This window comes from Panthera pardus, unplaced genomic scaffold, assembly GCF_024362965.1.
Source record: "Panthera pardus isolate Hobbes unplaced genomic scaffold, ASM2436296v1 HiC_scaffold_10, whole genome shotgun sequence".
In the NCBI taxonomy this organism is placed as follows: Eukaryota; Metazoa; Chordata; class Mammalia; order Carnivora; family Felidae; genus Panthera; species Panthera pardus.
Window position 1 is genome coordinate 9,527,562 of NW_026526655.1, and position 25,421 is coordinate 9,552,982.

The 25,421-nt window shown below is 39.6% G+C and overlaps 1 protein-coding gene across 18 annotated transcripts in view; it reads left to right on the forward strand.

The window, feature by feature from the left end:
- The window catches only part of TRIP12 (thyroid hormone receptor interactor 12), a 139,012-nt gene that overhangs the window by 97,127 nt on the left and 16,464 nt on the right, over positions 1-25,421 (forward strand). For 8 of the 18 annotated variants that reach the window (XM_019445666.2, XM_019445663.2, XM_053903976.1 and 5 more), the window contains 19 exons: positions 2,853-2,970; positions 3,085-3,244; positions 5,069-5,222; positions 6,331-6,559; positions 6,882-7,000; positions 9,322-9,529; positions 12,043-12,143; positions 12,374-12,548; positions 13,719-13,860; positions 14,674-14,865; positions 16,357-16,508; positions 18,181-18,353; positions 18,728-18,801; positions 18,883-19,082; positions 19,736-19,863; positions 21,198-21,349; positions 22,237-22,379; positions 23,464-23,620; positions 24,932-25,030. In XM_019445666.2, the coding sequence (XP_019301211.1) occupies positions 2,853-2,970; positions 3,085-3,244; positions 5,069-5,222; positions 6,331-6,559; positions 6,882-7,000; positions 9,322-9,529; positions 12,043-12,143; positions 12,374-12,548; positions 13,719-13,860; positions 14,674-14,865; positions 16,357-16,508; positions 18,181-18,353; positions 18,728-18,801; positions 18,883-19,082; positions 19,736-19,863; positions 21,198-21,349; positions 22,237-22,379; positions 23,464-23,620; positions 24,932-25,030 (2,876 nt within the window). The remainder of the gene's footprint in view (positions 1-2,852; positions 2,971-3,084; positions 3,245-5,068; positions 5,223-6,330; positions 6,560-6,881; positions 7,001-9,321; positions 9,530-12,042; positions 12,144-12,373; positions 12,549-13,718; positions 13,861-14,673; positions 14,866-16,356; positions 16,509-18,180; positions 18,354-18,727; positions 18,802-18,882; positions 19,083-19,735; positions 19,864-21,197; positions 21,350-22,236; positions 22,380-23,463; positions 23,621-24,931; positions 25,031-25,421) is intronic. The other 10 variants (XM_053904018.1, XM_053904045.1, XM_053904074.1 and 7 more) reach the window with 6 other exon arrangements.

A 25,421-nucleotide genomic window follows, 5' to 3' on the forward strand; every position in this document is an offset into this window, starting at 1 on the left:
ACATAAGCAAGTAGAAGAGCTTGCTAATAGCTCAGACACTGGGTAGTAAAGGAAGAAAAATGTTAATGTGACGCAGCAAATCCTTAGATTGCAAGTAACTTGTTCTGCGAGTGTTCTGCAAGATGAGCAAACATTTCTAACATTTTAACTTGATAAATGAGCGACGTCTTGCAGTACAAGTAGTTAGTACCTGTCGCTGAACATCACGTGATCACAGCTAAGCCAACGGTTCTTGAAATTCACTTTGATGTTCAAGTGCTTTGGATTACAAGCATGTTTCTGGAACAAATTATGCTCGCAAAGCAAGGTTTTACTATATAATAAATTTGTGTGGGAACAACATAGTAGTGCTTCTTACATACAATTGTTTGGGTATGTAGTATATGAAAATTTTATCCTAGGTGATTCAAGGGCTAAAGGTGCAAGATCATTGCCTTCTCTACAATATCAATGATGTAGTGACGCTTCATTGGGAGAATTCTGAATTTTAGGTTACCAGTAACTGCTTGTCTTCCGCTTCTAGGTGGTCCTTTCTGCCCCCATTAGAGTTTTTCCTGATCTGATTTCACAGTGCTTTACTCCCTCAAAAATTCGGAACTTCTTTACACAGTTGAATCTCTCATCTTTGCTGCTTTAGTATTTTCTAAACCTTTGTCAGCCTTATCTATAAATATAGTTTCCCTGCACTGCTGTATTGCTATTGCTTCTGTCTCAGAAACCTTCGATTCCCCAGGTTAATGTCAGAAGACAATGGGCCTCAGAAAGCATCTGTATGTTAGGGTTATTGCTAGGAGAGTAGTGGTCACATTTGTATGGAGTGCGTATTATAGTGGGGAATTTCGTGCTTCTAATCTCTGAGGACATCACCGCGGTGATGGTATTCACTGACAAAATAGCCTTTGTTGTCACTGCCTCAGATATGTCACATAATACTATTTTGGGGGGGGGGGGATTCAGTTTTATATTTAGTCACATTTCTTGTGAGTAAGCACATTGGCCCCGGATTTTGCAGAAAAATAGTGTTGTTGAGGTGTTCTATTGAAAAGAGTCCTCTTAATGCAGTGAATCACTCCCAAACCTGGTATTCCAGAGAAAACTGCACAGCTCGTGTCATAACCAAAGTGAGAAGCTGAGGAAAGGTTTAGCTTTTTCTTTAATCATCACAGTGCATTTTGCTTATTAAAATCCCTAGGAGCCCTTTGAATCTCCCCTCTTTCCTGAAGTTTGAGTGCAGATTATTTCTTGTTACCATGTGGTGCACAGCATTTCCCTAAAACCAGTTTGGGAAGTTGCTCACTGACTTGTTTGCTTTCCCATTTTGAATTTTTTTTCTCATGATGAATATTTTCACCTTTTGCATACTCTGTGAAATTTGCCACACATTTATCACGTGGACGCCACTAGACCTTTATTTTCTTCGTTCAGCAGTAACACAAAGGAAAAATTTTGTCACCCTCTAATCTCTCAAAAAATTAAGGAGTCCTTATAATGTAACATTGCCATGAATTCACATTTCTTAGGAAAGTTGGCAAAACTGTAGTTTTTCAAAAAACTTAAAATATTTTTTTTAATTTATATTTATTCTTGAGAGAGAGCTTTAAGCAGAGGAGGGGCAGAGAGACAGGGAGAGAGAGGATCCTAACTACGCTTTGCACTGTCAGCGCAGAGCCCGATGCGGGGGCTCAAATTCACAAACCGTGAGATCATGACCTGAGCTGAAATCAAGCGCTGGATGCTTAACCTGCTGAGCCACCCTGGCACCCCAAGAAGTTTAGAATATTTCTAATCACTGTCAGTGAAATTTCTGTGGGGCAGCAATTTAACTATCCACACTCTGCCCAAATCAGTAGTGAATACTTTCTTTGATAACATTTTTATGAACTTACGTGACGTAAAACATTTCAATGAAACGTTTACATTTTGCACACGTATAGTATGGTATTTGCGGAAACAGCCACAACGAACAAAGACCTAGCTTTGTTACTTTTAGTTATTTGAATGACTAAACCTGTGTGGATAATGGGGGCTTCCTCATGTCACAGCGTCCGTACATCAGACTGGTTTTCATGCAGATCACTCTATAAACTGATGTCTTCTGAGAATGGAAACTTAGGGTAGAGGATATGTTAACGATCTTTGCATTAAGTTGGCATGCTTGTCTTGTAAGTAATTATTCCTGATCACAGTATGGTAACATCTCAGATGCTTGTAACATGGTTTTACTGTGTTTGACCACGGGTTTTCAGTATAAGACAAATACACGAATATACTTGAATTGGGGATTAAAATGTGCATTGAATGTGCCTTTGCACAAAGCACTGTGTTCCTCAATGCAACACAAAATTAAAAAATTCTCCAAGTCTCTGGGGGTGGATTAGTGATTAAATGTACAGCTGGACTTGAGACTGAAGTCTTTTTTCTTTTTCTTTTTGTTTGTTTTTGAGAGAAAGAGAGACAGAGCACAAGGCGGGGAGGGTCAGAGAGAGAGGGAGACAGAGACTCTGAAGCAGGCTCCAGGCTCTGAGCTGTGGGCAAGGAGCCCGGCATGGGGCTCGAACCCCCACTGAGCTGAAGTTAGCCGCTTAACTGACTGAGCCACCCAGGCACCACTAGACTAAAGTCTTTAGAAAGAAATTGTTAAAATCTTCATAAATTTCTTTTTAAGTTTTCATTATAACTCATTTGGACTTGTAATTTCTGTAGTATGTTGTTTTGTAAGAAAATAATTCATTTTATTTTTTTTCCACATATAGTTGACTTTAAGAAAATAATTCTGATTGCCCCCCCCCCGGGAATGATCACCTATTATGTTAACTTTCATGAGCTTTTGGTTTCTGTTGTTGGTTTTACAGATATTGCAGAAACACTTCACTTCCTCCTGTGCGGTGCCTCTAATGGAAGTTGTCAGGAGCAGATTGATCTTGTTCCACGAAGCCCTCAAGAACTGTACGAGCTGACGTCTCTGATTTGGTAAGGATCGGGCCAGTAGTAACCGTGGTTTATGGGTGGGTGTTTCACTTTAGAGGTCTGTCATTTAGTAGTTCAGGAAGCTACTTAATAAAATAATTGCACCTCTGTTTTCAGCGAACTTATGCCATGTTTACCAAAAGAAGGCATTTTTGCAGTTGATACCATGCTGAAGAAGGGAAACGCGCAGAACACGGATGGTGCGATATGGCAGTGGCGTGACGACCGTGGCCTTTGGCATCCCTATAACCGGATTGACAGCCGGATCATTGAGGTAGTAGTTTCATCGTACCGTTTAAAGATGTTTATTTTGGTGGAGAGTGGGTGTAGGGATGGAGTGGGGAGGTGGATGTGTGTACTTCAATGTGCTCGCTTTTGAATTAACTCAAGATTCTCTCCTTTTGTCTCCTGAGAACAAGGTCCTCATTTCTGTTCAGGTCAGAAAACATGATGTTCTAGTCCTGCTTCTGCTGCTAACTACCTGATTGACTTGGAGCAAGTAATTTAAGTTCTTTGTTCCATAGTTTCCTCATCTCTGAAAGGAAACATTGGAGGAGTTAGGCCAAATGTTTAAAAGTCCCTTCTGTCTCCTACCCAGAAGAAAACCTCCCATAAGCAAAGATTTGCATACAAATCGCTGTTTCTCAGCACTTACTAAAGAGCGTAAACATGGAAACAACTTACATATCAAAGTCTAGGTGAAATGGTTAAGTAGGTTTTGATACATACTAGCCTCATATGTAATCCATTGGGATAAATTTTAAGTGACATAAAATGGGATATGATAAATGACCACGTAATAATCAAATTTTGTGGCTCTTTGGGGAGCTCAGCAAAATAATAGAAAAAGGAATAATACAAAGGAGAGAGGCGCACCAAAAATATTTAGTGTTTTCCTGTGAAGATTTTTTGTGTGATTTTATTCTTTTCATTACTTCCATGTTAGGTATGCATTGAATATTTCAAAAAATTTTCAGGTCCGGAAAATCGCCCTGTGTAAGACTGTTGGTCACAGCATTAATTGGGGTACCATGCGTCATTTACGCATACTTTCAGTGTGTGAGATACCTTTAAGTCATACTATCTTTCCCAATTTTGACCTGTGATGTTTGAACCTTTATAGAGCATCACTCTTGAAGAGACATTCTTTAAAGATGTCTTCTACCTGTTAGTTTTTAACAACAAATTTTTGAAAACCAACTTTGAAACCACTGTTACCAAATCAGAAGTTCTTCTGAAAACATCCAAGTTTTGAGTCAGCTTTTACGTGTGATGGGTCCACTGTGTGTTCTCTTAGTGTGTCAGCAGGCCATGGTCTAACGTGGTCAGTGCTAAACCGCCTTCTTTTAGCATTTTCTTATTAATTGCGTTTTCCCTGTTTGCTTACTCTCTTATACTTCCCTGGAGGCCTGTCTTCCACTTAACCTAGGAATTCCATACATCGGACTGTTACAAAAATGAATATTCTGTCACTTCTTTCGGCTGTCTTATGTCAAGCACATAGTGTCAAAGCGTGTCATTTTCTTTTCGGACAGTGCCTGCATGCACAGCCTGAGCCTTGCTCTCTCAGATCCAGTTGTGTCCCTTTCAATCTTAGAGCATGATTTAAATGGAAAGCCTTTTGATCTAAGGGTGATTTTATAGGAGCATATTGTTTAAAGAAGATTTTGGTGGGCTGCTAAGAATCCATGATGTAAATAACATTTTAACCTAAAAATTAGATACTAAGATTTTATGGATAACGATTTTTTTTCTATCAGCAATGTCTTAAAAGCTTCCTTAATACAAATGGTGTCATCTTCATGTCACTGATTCTCCATGACTGGATCTTTCATCAGGAATTTATGTGTATCTATTTATGACTCCAGGGAGGGGCCTTAAAGGGCCTGTGGTGTATATTTGTGTTTAATTAAAAATGACTTATTGAATAAATGAGTGTTGTCACATCCACACTATTAAATTTTCCATATTCTTTGACTTCACCATCTGAAACCTGATCAAATAAATCTGTAAGTTAGCATTTATGAAGGTTCCCCACTGTGTCTTAAGTTAATAAATTTCTCCATGTTTATATTCAAGGTTTCTCTCTCTTTGCTCTCAGGCAGCCCATCAGGTCGGTGAGGATGAGATAAGCTTGTCCACTCTGGGACGAGTTTATACTATTGATTTTAATTCTATGCAGCAAATCAATGAGGACACGGGAACAGCACGTGCCATTCAGAGAAAACCTAACCCCTTAGCCAATACTAACACTAGTAAGTACCTTTTGAGTTAATAGTAGTACGATACTGTCATGTGAATAATATTTGCGGTGATCGTTTCATTGAGTGTCTTTATTAAGCTGAAGACTGCTGCGTAGGAGTAATTAATTTCTTGTTGTTTCTATCGTGTTTTAATTGACGCATAAGCCAGGATTGCCGAAATGGTATCCTCCGCATTATTTTTCTGCTGTGTGGTTTGCTGCGTTCTGGAATCCCAGCGAGAATTGGCCCATGGAGTTTTTTTATCTGATCCTGTTCTCCCTCTTTTACCTTTAGATCCACTTGCACCCGTCAGATTAGTTTTTCCAACCTTATAGATTATACTTTCCCGTGAGCGTTCTCTTCTTAACTAATGACCAATAGATGATTTTACTGTTTTTTCAGGTTTCTGACATTTATCTTTGTCCTTGGGGATACATACCATCTATTGCTTTTGCAGCTCTAGTTTAGAATGCAGGGGTCAGCAGACTTTTTCTGGAAAGGGCCAGATAGTAAATATTTCAGCCTTGTGGACAGCACGGTCCCTGTACTCAACACTGCTGTTGTGACTCCAAAGCAGCCATATACAATATGTAAACAAACGTACGTGGTTATGTTCTGGTAAGATTTGATGTACAAAAATAGGTGCTGGGCCACACTGGGCGTTTGGACCAGACTTTGCCAGCCCCTCATCTAGAGCTTACTTTTCATCCGTTTCCTTTCCCCTGTGCTTTATTCCCCCTAAGGAAAGCAACAGATCATCTTGTGTTTCCATAGCTTCTGGTCACATACCCTCTGTCCATTGCTTGAACTCTGTTTGTTTCTTACCAGTGGTTTAGGTGGCTAACACTGAACATCCTTAGTGTTTTGTTAAATGTATATCATTAAAATAAGAGGTACAGTGTGCTGGTGGCTTGTTCTTTCGAGCTGGCTACATTTTGTCTAAATGCTGCTCGTGGCATCTTTGTAGACCCTAGTCATATTAGAGAAGTTGACTTGTTACATGACCACATTTTTAAAATAACATTTCAGATAATCACGGCAGCTTGCGTGCTTTATGTTGTTTACTTCCTTGTGTTTCTGAGGTCTGTCACTTCAGGATTGTCCGTTTTTTTTACAACAGGCGGATATTCCGAGTTAAAGAAGGATGATGCTCGAGCACAGCTTATGAAAGAGGATCCGGAACTGGCTAAGGCTTTCATTAAGACGTTATTCGGTGTCCTTTATGAAGTGTATAGTTCCTCGGCAGGACCTGCGGTCAGACATAAGTGCCTTAGAGCAATTCTTAGGATAATTTATTTTGCGGATGCTGAACTTCTGAAGGATGTCCTGAAAAATCATGCTGTTTCAAGGTGTGTTCATGAAAATAGTGAAGACTTTTTAGAAATTCAAGTCTCTGCAAGTAATTTCAGAAACCTTAAAAGTGACAACACAGAAAAAATATGCACAGAACAGTTTATTTGTAGTATCTGGAGCCCCTTGTCTCTTTATGTGCATACACACCTTTGAGAAGGACTAAAACAAATGCAAAAGTTGAGCATTTAAGAAAAACTTTCGTTGTAGTGGACTGTTTTCATAATGAAAATGCTTTGCTCTCAAAGTTAAAGTAGTATGGCCCAAAATAATTCTCACATTCAGACAGATGTTTTATATATGAATGCTTTCTTTTTTTAGTCACATTGCTTCCATGCTGTCAAGCCAAGACCTGAAGATAGTAGTCGGAGCGCTTCAGATGGCAGAGATCTTAATGCAGAAGTTACCTGATATTTTTAGTGTTTACTTCAGAAGAGAAGGTAATGTCCTCCATACTCATTCATTAATGGCTAATCTTTTCGTTTACGTAGTATTGCGATAGCATGTATAGTTCTAATTCCGAACAACCTCTTACGTGAGAAGTCTCCATCCTTACAGCTCACATACATACAGGGTGTGTCCTTTGTAAAATCTGTTGATACAAGTTGTGTGAGATTCACAGTCTGTTGATAAACAGTAAGTTGTAATGATTTGAATGTTTATGGCCCAGAGGTAATCATTAACGTTTCCTTTCATGTAGATACTGTGCAGCTCCCATAAAGACGCCTTGAGAAAGTCAGAGGCCACTTTCTTTCCCGGTGAATCCCATTAGTAGATCAGAACACTTGTAAGAGGGATTATTATTTACTTTGTTGTGTGCCTAGTGGAATATTTTTAGGCTTCAGTTATTTATGTACTGAAATCTTTAGTGTGCAACTGGTCTGGTCCCCTGATTTGAGCAATCTGAATGTGGAAATCAGCCTAGGAGAGATGGTACTTGTCTGTTCTCTTTTTGAAGACCTCAAAGACTGTTGTTGCTCATTCAGGTGTTTTCTCCTTTTCAAGCATACCAAGATATTAAAAGAAGTTCTTTCTCATAAACGGGTCTCTATAATTCTTTTGGTCTTTTAGAGATACTTTGGTGTTGCGAGGACACAGGAGATCATGGTGTTTTTATACTGAATTAATCCTTAGCTTCATCTTTCATCTTACCAACAATTCTAGTTCTTTCTGCAAATGATCTGTTTTCCCGTCTTTCATCACCTGATGCTGGCTCTGTATCTCTTCACATCTTGAGAATGCTGTAGTCCTGTTAGTGTAAGAGTATTAGATAGGAAGAGGCTTTCACCATTTTTTACTAGTTTTGTTTAAAAAAACAGTCAAAAAAAAATTCCAGTGCTACATATTTATTTGAAGTGGAAAGCAAACTCCATAACTGTGGTTTACAGATGGGGTGCCTGTATGAATAGATGTTTCTGTGCTCACATAAACATTTGGTATGTGGTTTTTTTAGCCTTGGATTATCTTGTAATTTGTTTTGTATCTTGGTTTTGGTGTTAGCCTTTAGTTCTGCCTTTCAGATATATTCCGCCCTCTGATTTGGAAGTCTTATGAGAGTATGTCTTTTTCTCAAAGTGATTTTTTTCTTTCTTTTTACATGTATAAGAACACTATGCCATCAAATTGAATTTTCCACCCCCCAGATATTCATATAGTGTATACATTATGAAGTTTGGGGGGGGGGGTGCTTGATTAGTTCAGCTACTTTGCATCTGGCATTTGTTCTGTCCAGTTCCACCTGTCATTTTTTTCCTGAGGACTTGCCTTCTAGAATCTGTGTTAGATCCTCCTGCTGTGTGTTCCATCAGCACTGTATTTTCTCTCTGAGGAGCAGTTTACTCTATTTGTAATTTGTTATAAAAATTATTTTTTCTCCCCAGTAAGTGCCCTTAAGTCCATTTTTCTCACCAACGGTCATATTCTTAGTACCTTGCGCACAGTCTGGCATATGATTGCTGCAAACAGTGTTTGTGGAGTCAACGCCTGAAGTTTGAGATCATTCAGACATCTTGCAGTCTTGTGAGGTTTTTTTGTTTGCTTTAAGAATCTGACGGAAAACTCTGGACTCTATCCCGGAAAAAACGTGAATGTGTGAACATGCGCTCATATACTCAGACATACACCTTTGCATACAGTTAATAGTTCGTGGCACTCCCCTCCGCCCTACCTACATTCTCCTGTGATTCTAGCCCAGATATGAACCCCTGCCTTCATGAGTTACAGTTCGGCTCTCCTTGTACACCTCCAAGGATGTGAAAATCCCCATCCTTGGGTTGCTGGTGTTCTCTCTTTTGGCAGCAGCGTCACGGTTACTTTCGTCTCATTGTAGCATTTGAAGCTGGTTAATAATCGTAGCAGGTCTTTCTTTACTTGTGGCGATCGAACCACAGGTGCGCTGCTGTGTTTTTGTAGTTGATTGTTTTTATATTGGGTATTTTGAATTTTCAGTAGGTATTTATGTGTGACCCTATTAAAACTTCCTGTTACCAGGTTTTGAATATTAGATGATGTTCAAAATAATTATCTTTCGATATCAATATCAATATCAATATCAATATCTTTCTTTAGTGTTGAATTTGCCTACGACTCTTTCGAATGGGTCAAGTTGAAAACCCTGGCACCTAAGGGCCTCCACCCCCACTCCCACCCCCCCAATTCGCTGGATACTTTTGATTCATTCCCTGTTTAGCATTTAGGGATTTTGTAATCGTGGGAGGTGGTTCTGATTAAAACTGACTCTTTTAAATCTGTTACTGTATAGGTGTAATGCATCAAGTAAAACACTTAGCAGAATCAGAGTCTTTGTTGACAAGTCCACCAAAGGCATGTACGAATGGGTCAGGATCCTTGGGGTCCACGACGTCAGTCAGCAGTGGAACAGCCACGGCTGCCACTAATGCTGCGGCTGACGTGGGATCCCCCAGCTTGCAGCACAGCAGAGATGATTCTTTAGATCTGAGCCCTCAAGGGTAAGTCAGAGTTCTGTGGTGGTTTTTATGCTCTTTGCCTTTAACTGTCTCCTGGTACCTGAGATTCCCATAGGGAATAAAATGGTAAAATATTCGAGAGTACACCTTTATTTTCCCGTCTGTATCTTCTTAGACCTTTAACGGGAATGGGTGGGAAGAAACTGAACATGTATTACAAAGCCATGTTTAGGAACCACAAGAGATACTAGGTATTTCCAGGGACAGTGAAGGCAGCTGAGGCTCAGAGAAGTTAATGATGTGCCAAAGTCACACACTGATTTTTACAGATGTAGGGTTTGAGCCCTCATTTCTAATTCCCTGATCTTGCGAGTATTTACTGCATTGTAGCATACATTCCAGGTTTGAGACATCCAAGTAGTGACATATGAAAAATATTAAAAATTAGAATTTTTAGAACGTACAGGAAAAAACCCGACTTCCCATTTATCTTCCATTGGCAAATGAGAACTTTGCTCTTAATAAAGGAAAATGGGAGTTCTTAAGTGTGTCTGCTTCCACCTCTTTATCTGTTTTTAATCCCCTTGTTGTACTGTGCTACTGAGAACATCGCCACCAAACCCTTATATTAGCTTTCATTTTGTTGGGTTAAAACAAATTATACTCTAAAGTGTTTTTGTTTCTTTGACATCAGAAACTTAATATGGCTGTAAGAATGGTGCATGATCAACCAGACTCGGTTCTGGAATTCAGAGTGTACTCCGTGTAATATTCCTTTTTACTCCTTTTAAGTTGTAACGTGGATCTGGGTGAAACATATAGTCAATAAGTGAGGTCCAAAAATTGAACCTCTGTGAACTGCAAGGTAGCATTGTTCTAAGAAGCTGGCCAGCTGAGGATCCCAGCTCCTTTTGGTGCCACCTGGTGGCAGTTATCCGCTCTAGCTTAAGTATGAATTTTGGCATTTGGACTTGGACTACCCGCTGGGACTTCTGACACAGTGGCTGTTATTTTAGGAAACTTCTAGGTTTGGGTGGTGCCTGTGTCATGGATCCAGTCCTGTGAGATGGGGCCTGAACAATACTGGAGACCCTCCACCTTCTCTGTTCTCCAGTTGGATTTGTCCGCCTGCCTCTCTTCTTCCTTCCTTTCCAGCCCCATTCCTTCCCCCTGGCTGCTGTAGTAACTTCCGCTACCGCAGGCATGGTGCCCTAGCTTGGTGAGATGTGATGCAGCTCAGAGAAAGACGCTGTTTCTGAGCCACTGAAGGATTAGACTTGATTATAGTCTAATAATTGAAAATTCTAAAACAAAACAAAACAAAACGGAAAGAACCTTTTGGAGTTTTAAGTGGTTCCGTTTCTTTTTAATATGGTTTCTAATGAAAAGTTCATATAAATTTGTAAAGGGGGAATTTTTTACCCATACATATCTGGACGTTCACTCATTTTGCTTGTCAAGCATAAACACATTACTGTTGTGTTTTTTTGTTTGTTTTTAATGTTTATTTTTGAGAGAGAGAGACAGAGCATGAGCAAGGGAGGTACAGAGATAGAGGGAGACACAGAATCAGAAGCAGGCTCAAGACTCTGAGCTGTCAACACAGAGCCCAATGCAGGGGTCGAACCCATAAGCTGTGAGATCATGACCTAGGCCAAAGTTGGACACTTAACCAACTGATCACCCAGGCTCCCCAAACACATTAGTGTTTTTAATAGACATCAGATATTGGAAGAACTTTAAAACTTTTTCAAATTTTTCTAATTTTATTGTGGGTCACAGACCAACTGAACCAGAACATTTTTCCCATCTTATCTATTTTACATGGTTTTGTTATTCTAAGAATCATTTGATAATTTCAAACTGTTTCTACTGTTAGGAATAGTGAAAATAAGACAGGCTACGTATGTTCTATTTCAGGTATTCTAATTCAGAATAGGTTATTCATACTATGATTTGATCTGTTTATAGGTAATTTTGAGGTTTGTTTTTTTTTTTTTAATCCCTAAACTATTTATAAATGAATTCATTTAGGATGTTATGGCAGTTGTATACCGTGAAATTACTTTGGGCAGTGTCAGGAAAGCATTTTGATAATATTAACACTCAATGTCATGTATATTTTACTTCTTGTCATTTAGGTTAGGGAAGAAATACGGTAATCAGATTTAACATTCTATTTCTAGTTTGATAGCGTAGGTCTTTTTAAATTTTTATTTTTGCCTTGTAAATTTGTTTTATGTACTTTTCTGTACGTGTACAACATTTTATAGTAAGAGTTTACCACAGGATTATTCAAATAGTCTATTTGGTTTTACTTTTAGTAGCTCAGTATAGTCAAATAGCTTTTTCTGAATGCATCATCTTCTGTGTCTCTATACCTCTTAGATCATGACTGGAGCAGAGTCTGCATTAAATAGGTAATCACTGAATGAAAAATACCGTTATGGCAGTATTTTACAGCTCCTTGTTTCTGCCATTTTAGCTTGCTTTTCAGTGAGTGATAATAAATCGTGGTAATTGCTAAACTTCTCCCATATTTTCTCATGTGATAGTCGATTAAGCGATGTTCTAAAGAGAAAGCGACTGCCAAAACGAGGGCCAAGAAGGCCAAAGTATTCACCTCCAAGAGATGATGACAAAGTAGACAATCAAGGTAATTCCTTTGGTGACACTGTGGGGGTGGAAGGCAGAGGGAAAGATGGTACCAGTTAGAGACACGGATCTCACGAAAGCTGCTGAGAGCTTTGAAGTACACCTGAGTTTACTCCGTGTTCTAAGTTGTTTCAGCTAATTCGTCTCATAAGAACAGGAATGTTAAATTTCAGTTGGTTTGCATCAGTTACGCTAAAGTGGTTTAACCGTTACTCCCTTTTCTTCTCATAGCTAAAAGCCCCACCACTACCCAGTCACCTAAATCTTCTTTCCTGGCAAGCTTGAATCCAAAAACGTGGGGAAGGTTAAGCGCACAGTCCAACAGCAACAACATTGAACCAGCACGAACCGCGGGAGTCAGTGGTCTTGCCAGGGCTGCCTCAAAGGACACCATCTCCAATAATAGGTGAAGTGGGGGAATCCTCTGTTGCTTCTGTGCTTGGGATTAGCAAAACTGAGCATTATTTCAGTCAGCACGTGTATTGTATGGAGATGAAACATGGACACAGACCTTTAATTTATGCTCAGTAGTGGTATTGCTCAAAGATGAAGTAGATTTCTCAGTTCTTGAACTCCGTGCCTGGCTTTGTCCTGAATTTCAATCTTACATCTTAAAACATGTTTCAACATTTCTCGTTGGGAGTTGTAGACGTTCAAAACCAAATAAATTCTCCCCGTGGAACCTGTTCCTCAGTTTTATTCTAGACAAGTAAAAGCTGGCATTTTCTGCATGCACACACAGACACACACACACACTCACCTGCTTCTCTGATCCCCTTCCTCTACCCTTTACATTAGGACTTAAAGATCTTAGAGTAGAGGTCGGTTGGTTGGTCTTAAGAAATTTAGAACTGTATCAGCTAAACTGTTTCACACACCAATTTGTGGCTATTAACAATTATTTCTTAAAAACCCTCTAGAGTTGTTCTTTTGACTCTGGATGTAGCACGCCAACATGGATTATTTCCTCTGCAACCAAGAAATTTTTAAAAATCAGATTCCACTGGCAAAGAAACAGGCTCTTTTTTGTTTGGTTGATTGGTTGCGTTGGTTATTGTTTTCCTGAATTGCATTTAATGATAATTAAGCACGTGTATTTCTAAAGCCATCAGAATTTGTCATTTAAGCAGCAAGGTTTCAGTTAATTGTACATCTAACAGGTGCATGTTTCTGGTCTATAGTTCTTTACCTCACCTCTCCAAGGAACACAAATAAAGGACAAAGCAAGTGTGTCTGTACCCAATGAAACAGTCATGTCAAGTTGTTATCAGGCGAATAGTTAGGAAGGAAACTATTAATGTGGTAGAGTTCCAGGGAGTTAGAACTTTTTGTATATGTTTCATGTAATGACCTGAAATATATCTTAAGTACCTGTGCATTTCTCTAGTACACCTTAACCCATTTTCAAAATGACGCTTAAATTTGGTTAATATGGAATCTGAGTTCACGAATCTATAAGCATAGGCCCAAGAGGGTTTTTTAAAAATGTAGCAGCAATTTGCCTTTGGGTAGTTACAGTTGAAATCCTTTTTGTACACAGAGACTAAATTTAATATCTTGTTTTTCCTTTGTGCAGAGAAAAAATTAAAGGTTGGATTAAGGAACAAGCGCATAAATTTGTAGAACGTTACTTCAGTTCTGAGAACATGGATGGAAGCAACCCTGCACTGAATGTCCTTCAGAGACTTTGTGCTGCGACCGAACAACTCAACCTCCAGGTACCGCGTTGGGTGCACCTTGCTGGTCCTTCACAGTCTCTTTTGGCATCTCTTCTGTCTTCCTGTTCCTCCCTTGATGACTCTCTGGCTTTCCCCGGATTTGCTGTCCTAGATCAACTTTTTAGCTAGACATGTGCCTCTAGCACTGACGTTTCTGTAACGAGTCCCTTGACTTTCGTGCTTCATCATTTTATCATTAACGGTACTGGGAAATCTCTTCCTTGACTTTGTTCTCTTCACAACTCGTATTTCTTGACAAAAGAAGAGACTCGAGAAATGTCCCTTGAGTATATCTCCTCAACTCTGGGTATTAGAGTGGATGGGACTCTCCCTAACCTAACTGGGTCTCATAGTAGTTGAAGAGGGAGGTTGAATAAACTGTTTAAATTTCATCTGATTCTTAGCCTTTTTACATTTTTTTGTGCACCCTGAGCGATTTGAGTAGTACATGTTTTGCAAGAAATTGTCCATTTCATCTAGGTTTTAAATGTATTAATTTAAAGCCACACTTCATATTCTGTTTTAATCTTCTCCTTCTGGTGTTCTCTTTACCCCTCAATTTATATTCTCATCGTTTGTCTTTATTTATTTTGTTTGTTTTACATCGGTTGAGTGTGAGACTTCTCTATGTTAGTAGTGTGGATGCTGGTTAAGATCATATTTTCCAAGGATCTACCAAGAATGCATCACTTCCCCTGCCTTCTTTTTTAAAGGTGTTGAGAATGTATTCTGTTCCTTTGGGGGAAGTGTAAATTGTGCATTTAGTAAGGACTGTTTAAATCAATACAGAAATACTCTTCCCAACTCTTGCAGGTGGATGGTGGAGCTGAGTGCCTTGTAGAAATCCGTAGCATAGTCTCAGAGTCAGACGTTTCATCATTTGAAATCCAGCATAGTGGATTCGTGAAGCAGCTGTTGCTTTATTTGACATCTAAAAGTGAAAAGGATGCTGTGAGCAGAGAGATCAGATTAAAGAGATTCCTTCACGTATTCTTTTCTTCACCAGTAAGTTGTCTATAATGCTTGTGTATGTTATTACGGGAATCTTTGCTCACTAATGTGTGTATTTTCATCTCCGTGATTTCCATTAGGTGCTGGTCAAGATACTCAGGTAAAGCTTCTAGCTTCTGATACACAGTTGGATTCCTTGGTCTTTTATAGATCACATACACTAGTAAAGCAACAGAATGGTGATTTAATGGTGCGAGTGCCACAGTTTTTATGATCCATGTTATGCTGAGTCTTTGTTTTTCCTGTAAGCCCAGTCGTTAATAGTAGTCTCTCACTTGTGAATGTGTTTATGCTCAATATTTGTTTTTAAACATATTGTAGTGGAAATACAGTAAACATAGCTATAGACGTAAGATAGAGTGGACGTTTCCATTTTGCATATGAAATGCAGTATTAACAGTTGTATTCGAGAGTACTTAGTCACCACTTACAATCTGGATTACAAGAGCAGAGGCCACAAAGAGGCTCCCCTACCTTCAGCCTCAGTGGGTAAGAGCAAGCATGTACCTATTCTTGGACAATATTGACTTAACATCATTCTACTTGTTGACAACTACTTGAGATAAGGCATCCCTGGAGATGTCTCTGGATCTTCTGTGTAGTAGGGCTAAGGATGATTCTGTGTGTTAGTGGAAACTACTTCACTGTGCCTTCCTTTCAGTGTTTGTAGTCATTTTGAGCATTTCTTGTTTTATTTTTTTCAAATTTTAATTTTTTTGTTTAGTTGTTAGTTTTGAGAGAGAGCGTGCGAGGGAGCAGGGGAGGGGCAGAGAGGGGGGAGAAAGAGAAGCTCAAGCAGTCTCCATGCCCAGCATGGACCCCAATGTGGGGCTCCATCTCACCACCCTGGGATCATAACTTGAGCCTAAATGAAGACTTTGCCACTTAACTGACTGAGCCACCCAGGCACCCCGCTTGTATTGTTTTAACTTGAGCTACCTGAAGCAGAGTTGGTATTTGTTAGAGATGCATTAGATGTGTAGCAATACTGGATGTGGTTTTATACTATGCCTAAGATTATGTACAGGTAGGTATGTAATCTCTTACCTGAAACTCCTTGGCGCTGGATGGTTTTCACAAGTTCTGCAATACAGTACATAGATATTACCTGATATCCCCAGTGGATAAATAACACTCCACACACATTAAATGTTTTTGCAGCAAAGCATGTGAATATTCCTACCAAATAAACGTAAAGACTGCAGATAGCCTTGTGTCTGGGTCAGGTTTCACCACCACACAAGTAGTGTTTTCAAGCCCTTTGGACCTAGGAGCTAGGAATAAAGGATTGTGGACCTGCACAAAAAGCGTCTCTATTTTGAAATGATTTATTTGGAAGTAACCATTCCAACCAAGTGTATCAAGAGATAAAAGAGAACAAATGAATGGTTCTCTTCTGTAAAACTGCCTGTTAAGTTTCCTTGTTGAGCAGTGTTCCATTTTCAGGAGGCCTTGCTTAACCGATTGGTTTATTTATAACTTCAGCTTCCTGGAGAAGAGCCCATTGGAAGAGTAGAACCAGTGGGTAATGCACCTTTGTTGGCATTAGTTCACAAGATGAACAACTGCCTCAGCCAGATGGAACAGTTTCCAGTCAAAGTACATGACTTCCCCAGTGGGAATGGGACAGGAGGCAGGTAAGAATCATGGCTTGGGTGTGCCCTTGCCATTGGACTTTGTGCTTAATTTTGTTGAGGTAAAGTGGCAAGAGGTCTGGTAATATCTTCATCTGCCCAAAGACCATTTGGTTGTAATGGCTAAAGAAAAATACTTTTTTATATTTAAAATCCACCCCTTGTGTTTTTTTAACATGGTGTTTTGGAAATCTATAACCCAATGACTGTGTTGGCAACCTGTAATAAGCTTAGTGTTCCATTACTTTCATATAGAATGCTTCTCCGTGAATTTTACAGGCATGGATGATAAAATATTTGCATTCTGTGCAGTATTGTGATTTCCTGTGTGATGTGATTATACCTTTGATGGGTTTTAACAAATAAGTTTATTTTGAAGTTTTCTTGTTTTAATAAAACTTTCTATTTTTTTCTATAATATAGTACTTTTACTGGACTCATGAAGTGCTACAGAAAGAATTCACTGTAAAGGTTCATTATTGTATTTTATGGAATGTTATAAGGTTTCTAGAATGTCATGACTGGAAGCATACAAAATAAGAAATTAGTTTGGTTGTTTTGACTTTATTTATTTTGAGAGAGAGTGCGAACATGTGTGCGCAGGGTAGGGCCAGAGGGAGACAGAATCTCCAGCAGGCTCCGTGCTACCAGTGCAGGCCCCATACGGGACTCCATCTCAGGAACTGTGAGATCATGACCGGAGCCAAAAAGCAAGAGTCGGATGCTTAAGAACTGAGCTCCCCAGGTGCCCCTGAGATCAGTTTGGTTTAAAAATACACAGTCTGATGTATTTTGAAAACATTTAAATTTGTGATTGAATTGAAACAATATGCATTACTGGATCAGATAGAGGGAGCAGTGTGGGCTAGAGCTTTTTCTGGCTTTGCAAACTAATATAGAAAGTGGTATTCGGTTTTAATCATCCTACTGGAGGATTTTATGAAACAAGGGGGCATCTCATCTATGCCTGAGAAAACCATGACGTTTTTCATTTTCACCCAGATTTGTGTAAAGTGTGTATGTTTACATATGTATCCGTTTAATGCAATATTCCTCTCCAATACCCCAGTTTGCATGCCTTCTGGAATCTTAAAGAGAACTGCATCTTAAGCCTGCCTGTGTCTTGATGTTGTCAACCCTTTTTCAGAAATGAGCGATTAATTCTCATTTCCAGGGTCAGACTGGTGTAGCTCTCGAACTGCTTCATTCAAAAGAATATAGTGAAGTAAATTGTAAAGGGTAGTTTTTAAAGTAATTTTGTAGCAGAAGCATTTGAAAGCAAAAAAGAGGGCTTTTTCTTTTTTTAAATCCATAGAATTTAGTTACGCAGTGGCAAAATACTGCGGAAGTGAGCACGCACAGTGCTTGCGGAACGTTTATTCTAGAGAAATGGCTAAATCTTGGTGGGGAGGGATTTCTGCCCGCTTGGATTTATGGTAGGACAGAGAATGATGATTTAATGTTCTCATACGCGTGCATACACACCCTCTTTTATTTCTTACTTTAACAACTTTACTAAGTAAGTCAAATTGCTGACTTCACTATTTACGTAACTGGTAAGTAAGTGCTTATTTTGTGCCTTAAAAAATGCAGTTTGTATTATCTTGCTTTTGTGTGAATTATTATGTTGATTTTGAAAATAATAGAATAACTTTTTTTCACAAATTATCTTGAGCTTTTCTCTCAACAGAGGATCACAGGCTTTAAAATTTTTCAACACCCATCAGTTAAAATGCCAGTTACAAAGACATCCAGACTGTGCAAATGTGAAACAGTGGAAGGGTGGGCCTGTCAAGATTGATCCCCTGGCTTTGGTACAAGCTATCGAGAGATACCTTGTGGTCAGAGGTACTTTCCCTATATGTGTGTTTTGTTTCCATACGTACATGTGGGCTGGGAATATTGGGGGACATATAAATGATTTCCCTTGTATTACTACTTCTGTTCAAACCTAGCTTCAGGAACTCGGCTTCCCATCACTTATTTAATACGGAGTATGTGGAAATGTGGTAAATTTCCTAGGAGCTGACTGCTTACAGTCAGCTGGAATGTAATGTAGTGGGAATGGCATTTTGTATGTGACCGTTTTCTTGAATCCTTCTGTTTCATAGGTCAAGGTGTAGTATACACGTGTTTTTCTAAGAGCATATTAGTTTAACCGGTATGTGTGGGCCCTGGCATGTAAAGTTGCTAGAAATTTAACAGCCTTCTTGCATCCTTAGGGTATGGAAGAGTAAGAGAAGATGATGAAGACAGTGATGATGATGGCTCTGATGAGGAAATAGACGAGTCTCTGGTAAGGTGCTGTTCTCACCATGTTGTAATGGATGAAGTTCAGGGCCTGTAGCTTCACTGGATTTTCTTTTGCTTCATTTAGGCTGCTCAGTTCTTAAATTCAGGAAATGTGAGACACCGGCTGCAGTTTTACATTGGAGAACACTTGCTCCCGTATAACATGACTGTGTATCAGGCAGTCCGACAGTTCAGTATACAGGCTGAAGATGAAAGGGAGTCCACAGACGATGAGAGCAATCCTCTGGGAAGAGCTGGTATTTGGACAAAGACTCATACAATATGGCAAGTAAAATGACTTCATTCCGTTTTCATCAGCTTTGTTACCGTTTGTGTGTTTTGGGAATTCATATGAATGGCTGGCCTAAGTGAGGGGAGGAGACCCGAATCCTACATTTTATTATCAAAAGCCACTTCAAATACTTCGCATGAATGCCTACACGCATGCACGTACGTATGTGTGTGCTTACCTTCGTTATGTCTACTAGAAAACGTGTTTGTTCAAGGGCAGTAATCCTAGCTTACATCACCTTTTTAGATTCAATTTCAGATCTTTAAATAAGACAGAAACATCTCCATAAGATGAAGTTCCTTTGGGTGATGAGCAGCTTGGCATCTTTAAGCCCTTAGAGGCACTTGGATGCAGCTTCCCACATTGTGAATGAATGTCTGCTACTTACATTTAATTAAAGAGATCTGTTCTCCCCTGGACCACCCCCAGAGTTCCTCAGGTGGCCCCTCCTGGGAATGTGGTCTATTTGTGGTCTCTTTTTGGAAGCGGTGCCGTTGGTAATTCTCCAGACCCAGAAGTCAAGAGAAACTGGATAGGTCTTAGAGTTGTAGAAACTCCAGTGTCTTTGGGTCACCCTTTGGCCCCTGTAGAACAGTTTTTATTCTTAAGATCTACATTTAGTTTACATACTCTCCAATCGATTTAGGTACAAACCCGTGCGAGAGGATGAAGAAAGTAATAAAGATTGTGTTGGTGGTAAAAGAGGAAGAGCCCAAACAGCTCCAACAAAAACATCCCCCAGAAATGCAAAAAAGCATGATGAGTTATGGCACGGTAAGTTCGTGCAAGGGACGGGAAAACCCATCACCATGGGGCAGTAGACTTCTTGTCCTGATTTATACCTAGCAGTCAAATCTTTATAATTTAGAAAATACAAAATTACCACAAATGGAAAATTAAGTATCTGCAAAATTAAATTTGGAAAGAAAATTGGAAAAGACTCAGATACTCTTTCCATGAAAAATTTGTTTTCATGAAGGCTAAAACACATTTCATTAGTAGAGCACATTTACTGAAGAAGAGACTGATCGTGGTCAGGCAGGCCCTTCATTTTCGTCATTTATTGTACTCTTAACAGTTCTAGAAGAAATGAAAAGTTTTGCCAGGTAATACGATGACTACTGAATGGAGTAGCATCTCCCAGTCTGAGCTCTTTTCCTTTGTAGTATTTTTTCCAGTCTACATGTGCTCGTTCACCCCCCCCCCCCCCCCACGTTTTTTCTGTGGTAGTGGCAGTGCCTCGGGGCATTGGCTGCAGGGTCATTGCACAGAGACCATCCCTATCAGGGATTTCCAAACTAAATGGTGTCAATTGCTGAAAATTTTTCTGGTCCTCAGAAATAAGGACATTGTAACAAATATTTTTGGGGTTTGTTGTTGCTGTGGTCCCCCCCCCCCCCGCATCCTCCCCCACAACTAAGTTCTTTTTTAAAGGGTTTATATTTTGAAATTTTTATTTCTATGTTTTTGGTGTTAGAAATTGCCCTTTGTTTTCTGTAGTGATAATGTTGTGATTTTGATTCCTGTGCATGGTAACAAAGTCAATGGCAACAGTCCACACCCCCACAACCCCCTTCCCCACCATGCTGCTACTAAGTGAAATCTAAGAAGAAAAGCATCCTAGATCCCCTCAGAAATCATCACAGTCTTTTCTATCCTAAGCCTTGAATTAAATAACCAAATCTCTTACAGAGTTACAATTAAGAGTGTTTGTCTATTTTACATGGCCATTATAAGCTGGATATAAAAATTAAAAATCCAAGAAATTTATATCTGTGAATTTAAATTTACACATTTTGTCCTTTTGTCTTTATTCTTTCCCAACTATTTTATTATTAGCTGTTGTTTCTGTTGAAAGAGGAAATGCGTATGAGTCAGCCAGTGTTTATGTTGATATGGGAGGCAAGTGAAATTCTTATAAGCCTGGATGATTTTGGTATAAGATAAAAGGGAAAAAATGTTCAAGCTATCAATACCCTAATAAGATACCAAACGTTACATCTTCACAGCTTGTGCTTACTATTTTAGGTGTGATAAGGGGACACCAGTGCCACTGGCATAGCCTTTGTAACCTTGATCAAACTTAACTTTGATCTTTTGCCCTCTAGATGGAGTGTGCCCATCGGTATCAAATCCTTTAGAAGTTTACCTCATATCCACGCCACCTGAAAATATAACTTTTGAAGACCCGTCGTTAGATGTGATTCTTCTTTTAAGAGTTCTACATGCCATCAGTCGATACTGGTATTACTTGTATGATGTGAGTAATGTGGCCCGCTGATGATGGTTCCCGTGGTGTGGTGTTGACGGCACACTACCCATAGTTTGCTGTCTAGTAGTTGATGAATTTCTGTTGTACTAGAAACAGAAATAATGATTCGGTTAAATGCAGGGATCATAGCCCAGTGAAATACAATTTATTCACAGTGGGAGCTTCTCCCCCACTTTTTTTTTTTTTTTTTTTTAATGTTTATTTACTCTTTTTGAGAGAGTACAAGCTGGGACAGATCAGGGACGGGAAGGACAGAGGAGCCTGACAGCAGTGAGTCCGATGGGGGGCTCAAAGTCACGAACTGTGAGATCATGACCCGAGCTGAAGTCAGACGCTCAACCAACTTAAGCCACCTAGGCGCCCCTCCCCGCTTTTCGTTGCTGGCCTATAATTTTGGATTAATGTTTTCCTAGCTTTAACTTTATTAAGGTAGGCTGCAACAAGAAATATGAATGTGAATTTACATAGTTAAAATTCTTTCTCCATCAAACAAAAGTTCCATTTGCCTAAGTTAAAATACATATTAAGTAAAAAATGAAGTGAAAGTGAAGTACTACCTTTGATATTTATACAACACAAAGCAGAATGAAGGAATTGGCCTCGCATGAGCGTTAGCTGCCGCATCAGTGACTGGGACAGTACTGGTGCCCTGTAGCAGTTCGGCCATTCCGCTGGGCATTGTAGAAGTTGTCGTTTAGATTGGGACACTCCTGTGGGAAGCTGTGTATTGTATGTTGGGAACCGGCTGGAATCCAGGCACTCTGGGTACATATTTGGAGGTGAAGAAAGAGTTAGTGGGTATAATCCTAATGTTTTCCTGCATGCAGACCTTTTTGTTTTTGGGTTTGTTTGTTTTTTTTTTTAACATTTTACAGAATGCAATGTGCAAGGAGATTATTCCAACTAGTGAATTTATTAACAGTAAGTTGACAGCAAAAGCAAACAGGCAGCTTCAAGATCCTCTAGTGATCATGACCGGAAACATCCCAACATGGCTGACTGAACTGGGAAAAACCTGGTAAGACGATCATTTCTGAAACGGCGACTTTGGGAGTGTTATCGTTGTGTTGGTCTTTACACATTTTGTCACAGAAGCATAGTCTTTGATGAACCTGTTTAAATGTGTTTAAGTGACGTTATCATATCTGATGACAGCTTGCTGAATATTCAGTGTGGCTCTAGCATCCAGAGGAGGCTAGCTGGGGCTCGTACGAGATCTTTGTGGCAGTGTGTATCTATGTGTGTGAAATAGGAAAGTACACAAGGATCTTTAAGGAGAGTAAAATCCCCTGTCATCACAAAATGCGGACTCCAAAGGTATAGTCAGTTGATTTTTCTGTGCCTGTTTGGGCCCAGACTTACATTCTCAGAGACCATAGAACTGCACTGATCGGTATGATAGTCGGTAGCCACACACAGTTGTTTACATTTAGATCAATTAAAATTAAGTAAATTAGAAATTAGTTTTTAGTCACACATAGCCACATCTTTAGGTGCCTACCTGTATTGGACAGAACAAATGTTGAATATCGGGGTCTTCAAAGGAAGTGCTTTTAGCCGCTCCGTGTCAAGAACTACCAAAATCCTCCATCATCAAGCAATAGAATCTGTGTTACCGTAGGGTTCATTCTTTGGCAATCAGCATGGCCGTTTGGCATGCTTGAGTGACTTAGAAATGCCAAAGCTGGGAGGAAAATCATGAACTAGTAAAGCCATTATCTATTATTTGTGTATATGTGGTATGGGGATGGGATGGCAGTGAAACGTGAGCAGGCTTAAAACTATATTTGAAATTTAAAATTTCTCTAGTCGTGTTATGCATCCTGAAGGTCTTTGGGTAGATCAAAGATAATCTTGAATAGACCTGATTTGAATAGTTGGATTTCAGATTTCACAGCAAAAAACTACTTAATACATTATTACTTGATCGCTTAGACATTTCATGAAAGAATTATGAAAATTGTTCAAAATTAGTTTGCCTAGACCATTTTTGGTTATGTTTACAATTATTATTCTGTATCGTATTAAAACTTGTTTCTAATACAAGGGTTTGTATGGTTTCTAATTCTAATTCAGATCATCTGTATCGCATCTTTTTACAGCCCATTTTTCTTCCCTTTTGATACCCGGCAAATGCTTTTTTACGTAACTGCGTTTGATCGGGACCGAGCGATGCAGAGATTACTTGACACCAACCCAGAAATCAACCAGTCTGATTCTCAAGATAGCAGAGTTGCACCTAGATTGGATAGAAAAAAAGTAAGTTTCTCCCCCCAGATATTCAAAGATAAACCAAACCGGCCTTTGGAAAGTAATGGGGAAACTAGAAATGGGGTGCACCTGAACGTGCCTGTTGGCACAGGGCCGTCGCTCAGCCACAGCCATCTCTTGGCTTGTCTGATTTCTCACCTGGATGTTTTACTCTCAAGCTCTTGGAACTGGGCTCTTTGTGGTTCTTCTTCACCCGGCAGTTAAGAGTCCCTTCTTCCTGTTTCTGAAATAATTTCTGCAATTCTTTTTCCTCTCTTGTGCCAACAAAGAATCTCGTCTTCTCTTACTGAGGATTCTTTTCCTTTTTAAATTACGAACTCAAACTGTAGCCTCCCTTTTATAATTGATGCTTTATGCAGTAGGTAGAATTAATCAGATCCACTTTCTTCCCTTCACAAATCACTCTGATCAGAAATGACTGAAACAGGATTCATGGTGTAATTCCCGGCTCAAGCCCAGTCAGCCCCTTTGCTGTTGATCTCATTTTCCTGGGCTTCTCATCTTGGCTGCACATTCGTAGATCTGACCACACTGCTCTGAGCCATTCCTGCAGAGACCCCATCCAACATTGCTGACCCTGCACTGCCTTTTTATCTTCCTCTTTTGTGCTGAAGATTCTTACTCAGGTCTGTCCTTCCAAAACCTTTCACTCCAAGACTCATGAGAGCCATTAGTAATGAACATTAGAAGAGGAGTTAGAAGGAATGAGAAGCAGAAACAAAAAAGTACTTTTTTTTTTTTTTTTTTTTTAAGCTTTGCTATTTCTATTTTTACTTGTGTCATTAGGATTGAGTAAACAGTGGTGTTGATGGGATTTGGAAATCTAGCAGGACCTCTCTTGTCCTCCTGAATCTCCTGAGTAGATGTTTGTAGTTTCTGCAGGTCGGAACCAGGAAGTTTCTGCTCACCTGTGTCACCAGCCACCCCCATACCTATTTCTCCATTACGTCAATGTACGTGTGCCTGGGGGGTGGTTCATGCAGCTGCAGCCCTGACTTGCACTGGTCTTGGGCAAGGTCACAGAGATCCTTTCTTCTCCACCTTGAATTTTCTGAACCTGTCGTGGGCTCAAGAGGACACTTCCCATGTAGCCTCGCTGTCTGTGTTTGTAGCCGTGTGGCCACTCTCTTACCCCTTTCTGAGGCGTGCTTTAAAGAAACAGTTAAAACAACCGAATTGATTTTTTTTTTTGCACTTCGATAAATGCTACCTGTTTATTATAGTGTAATATGAGTCTAGTTTCTTCACCCTTGTACTTTCTTCCTTTCTTTTTTCTTTTTTTTTTTTTTTTTTTTTTAGCGTACTGTGAACAGAGAGGAGCTGCTGAAACAAGCCGAGTCTGTGATGCAGGATCTGGGGAGCTCGCGGGCCATGTTAGAAATCCAGTATGAGAATGAGGTGAGCTTATGAGTGTTGACGCTTTTCAGCTTCGTTTGTGCTTTCGTAAGAGTTTGTTGGTTCTCTGAAATTCTAAAAGACGGTTGGGAAATTTATCTGGAAACTGGAGATGTGCTCTGCTGGTGATCTAAGCTCTCCATTTTCCAAAGTTCAGTTGTATATTAAGAGAGTTTTTTTTCTTGCCTAAGAACAAATGTTTGTGCAGTTGTTAGGTTGATAAAGTGGAAGAGTGTTTTAAGCCATATCTTTCAGAATGTTTGAACTGCCTTTTTAAAAATTTACGTTTACCAAAATAGATAACCTATGTAATAAATGCACACTTTTAACACATCCAGTTCTAATTGTACAAATTCTCGTGGCCAAATGTACACACCCCACCCCCGGGCAACCA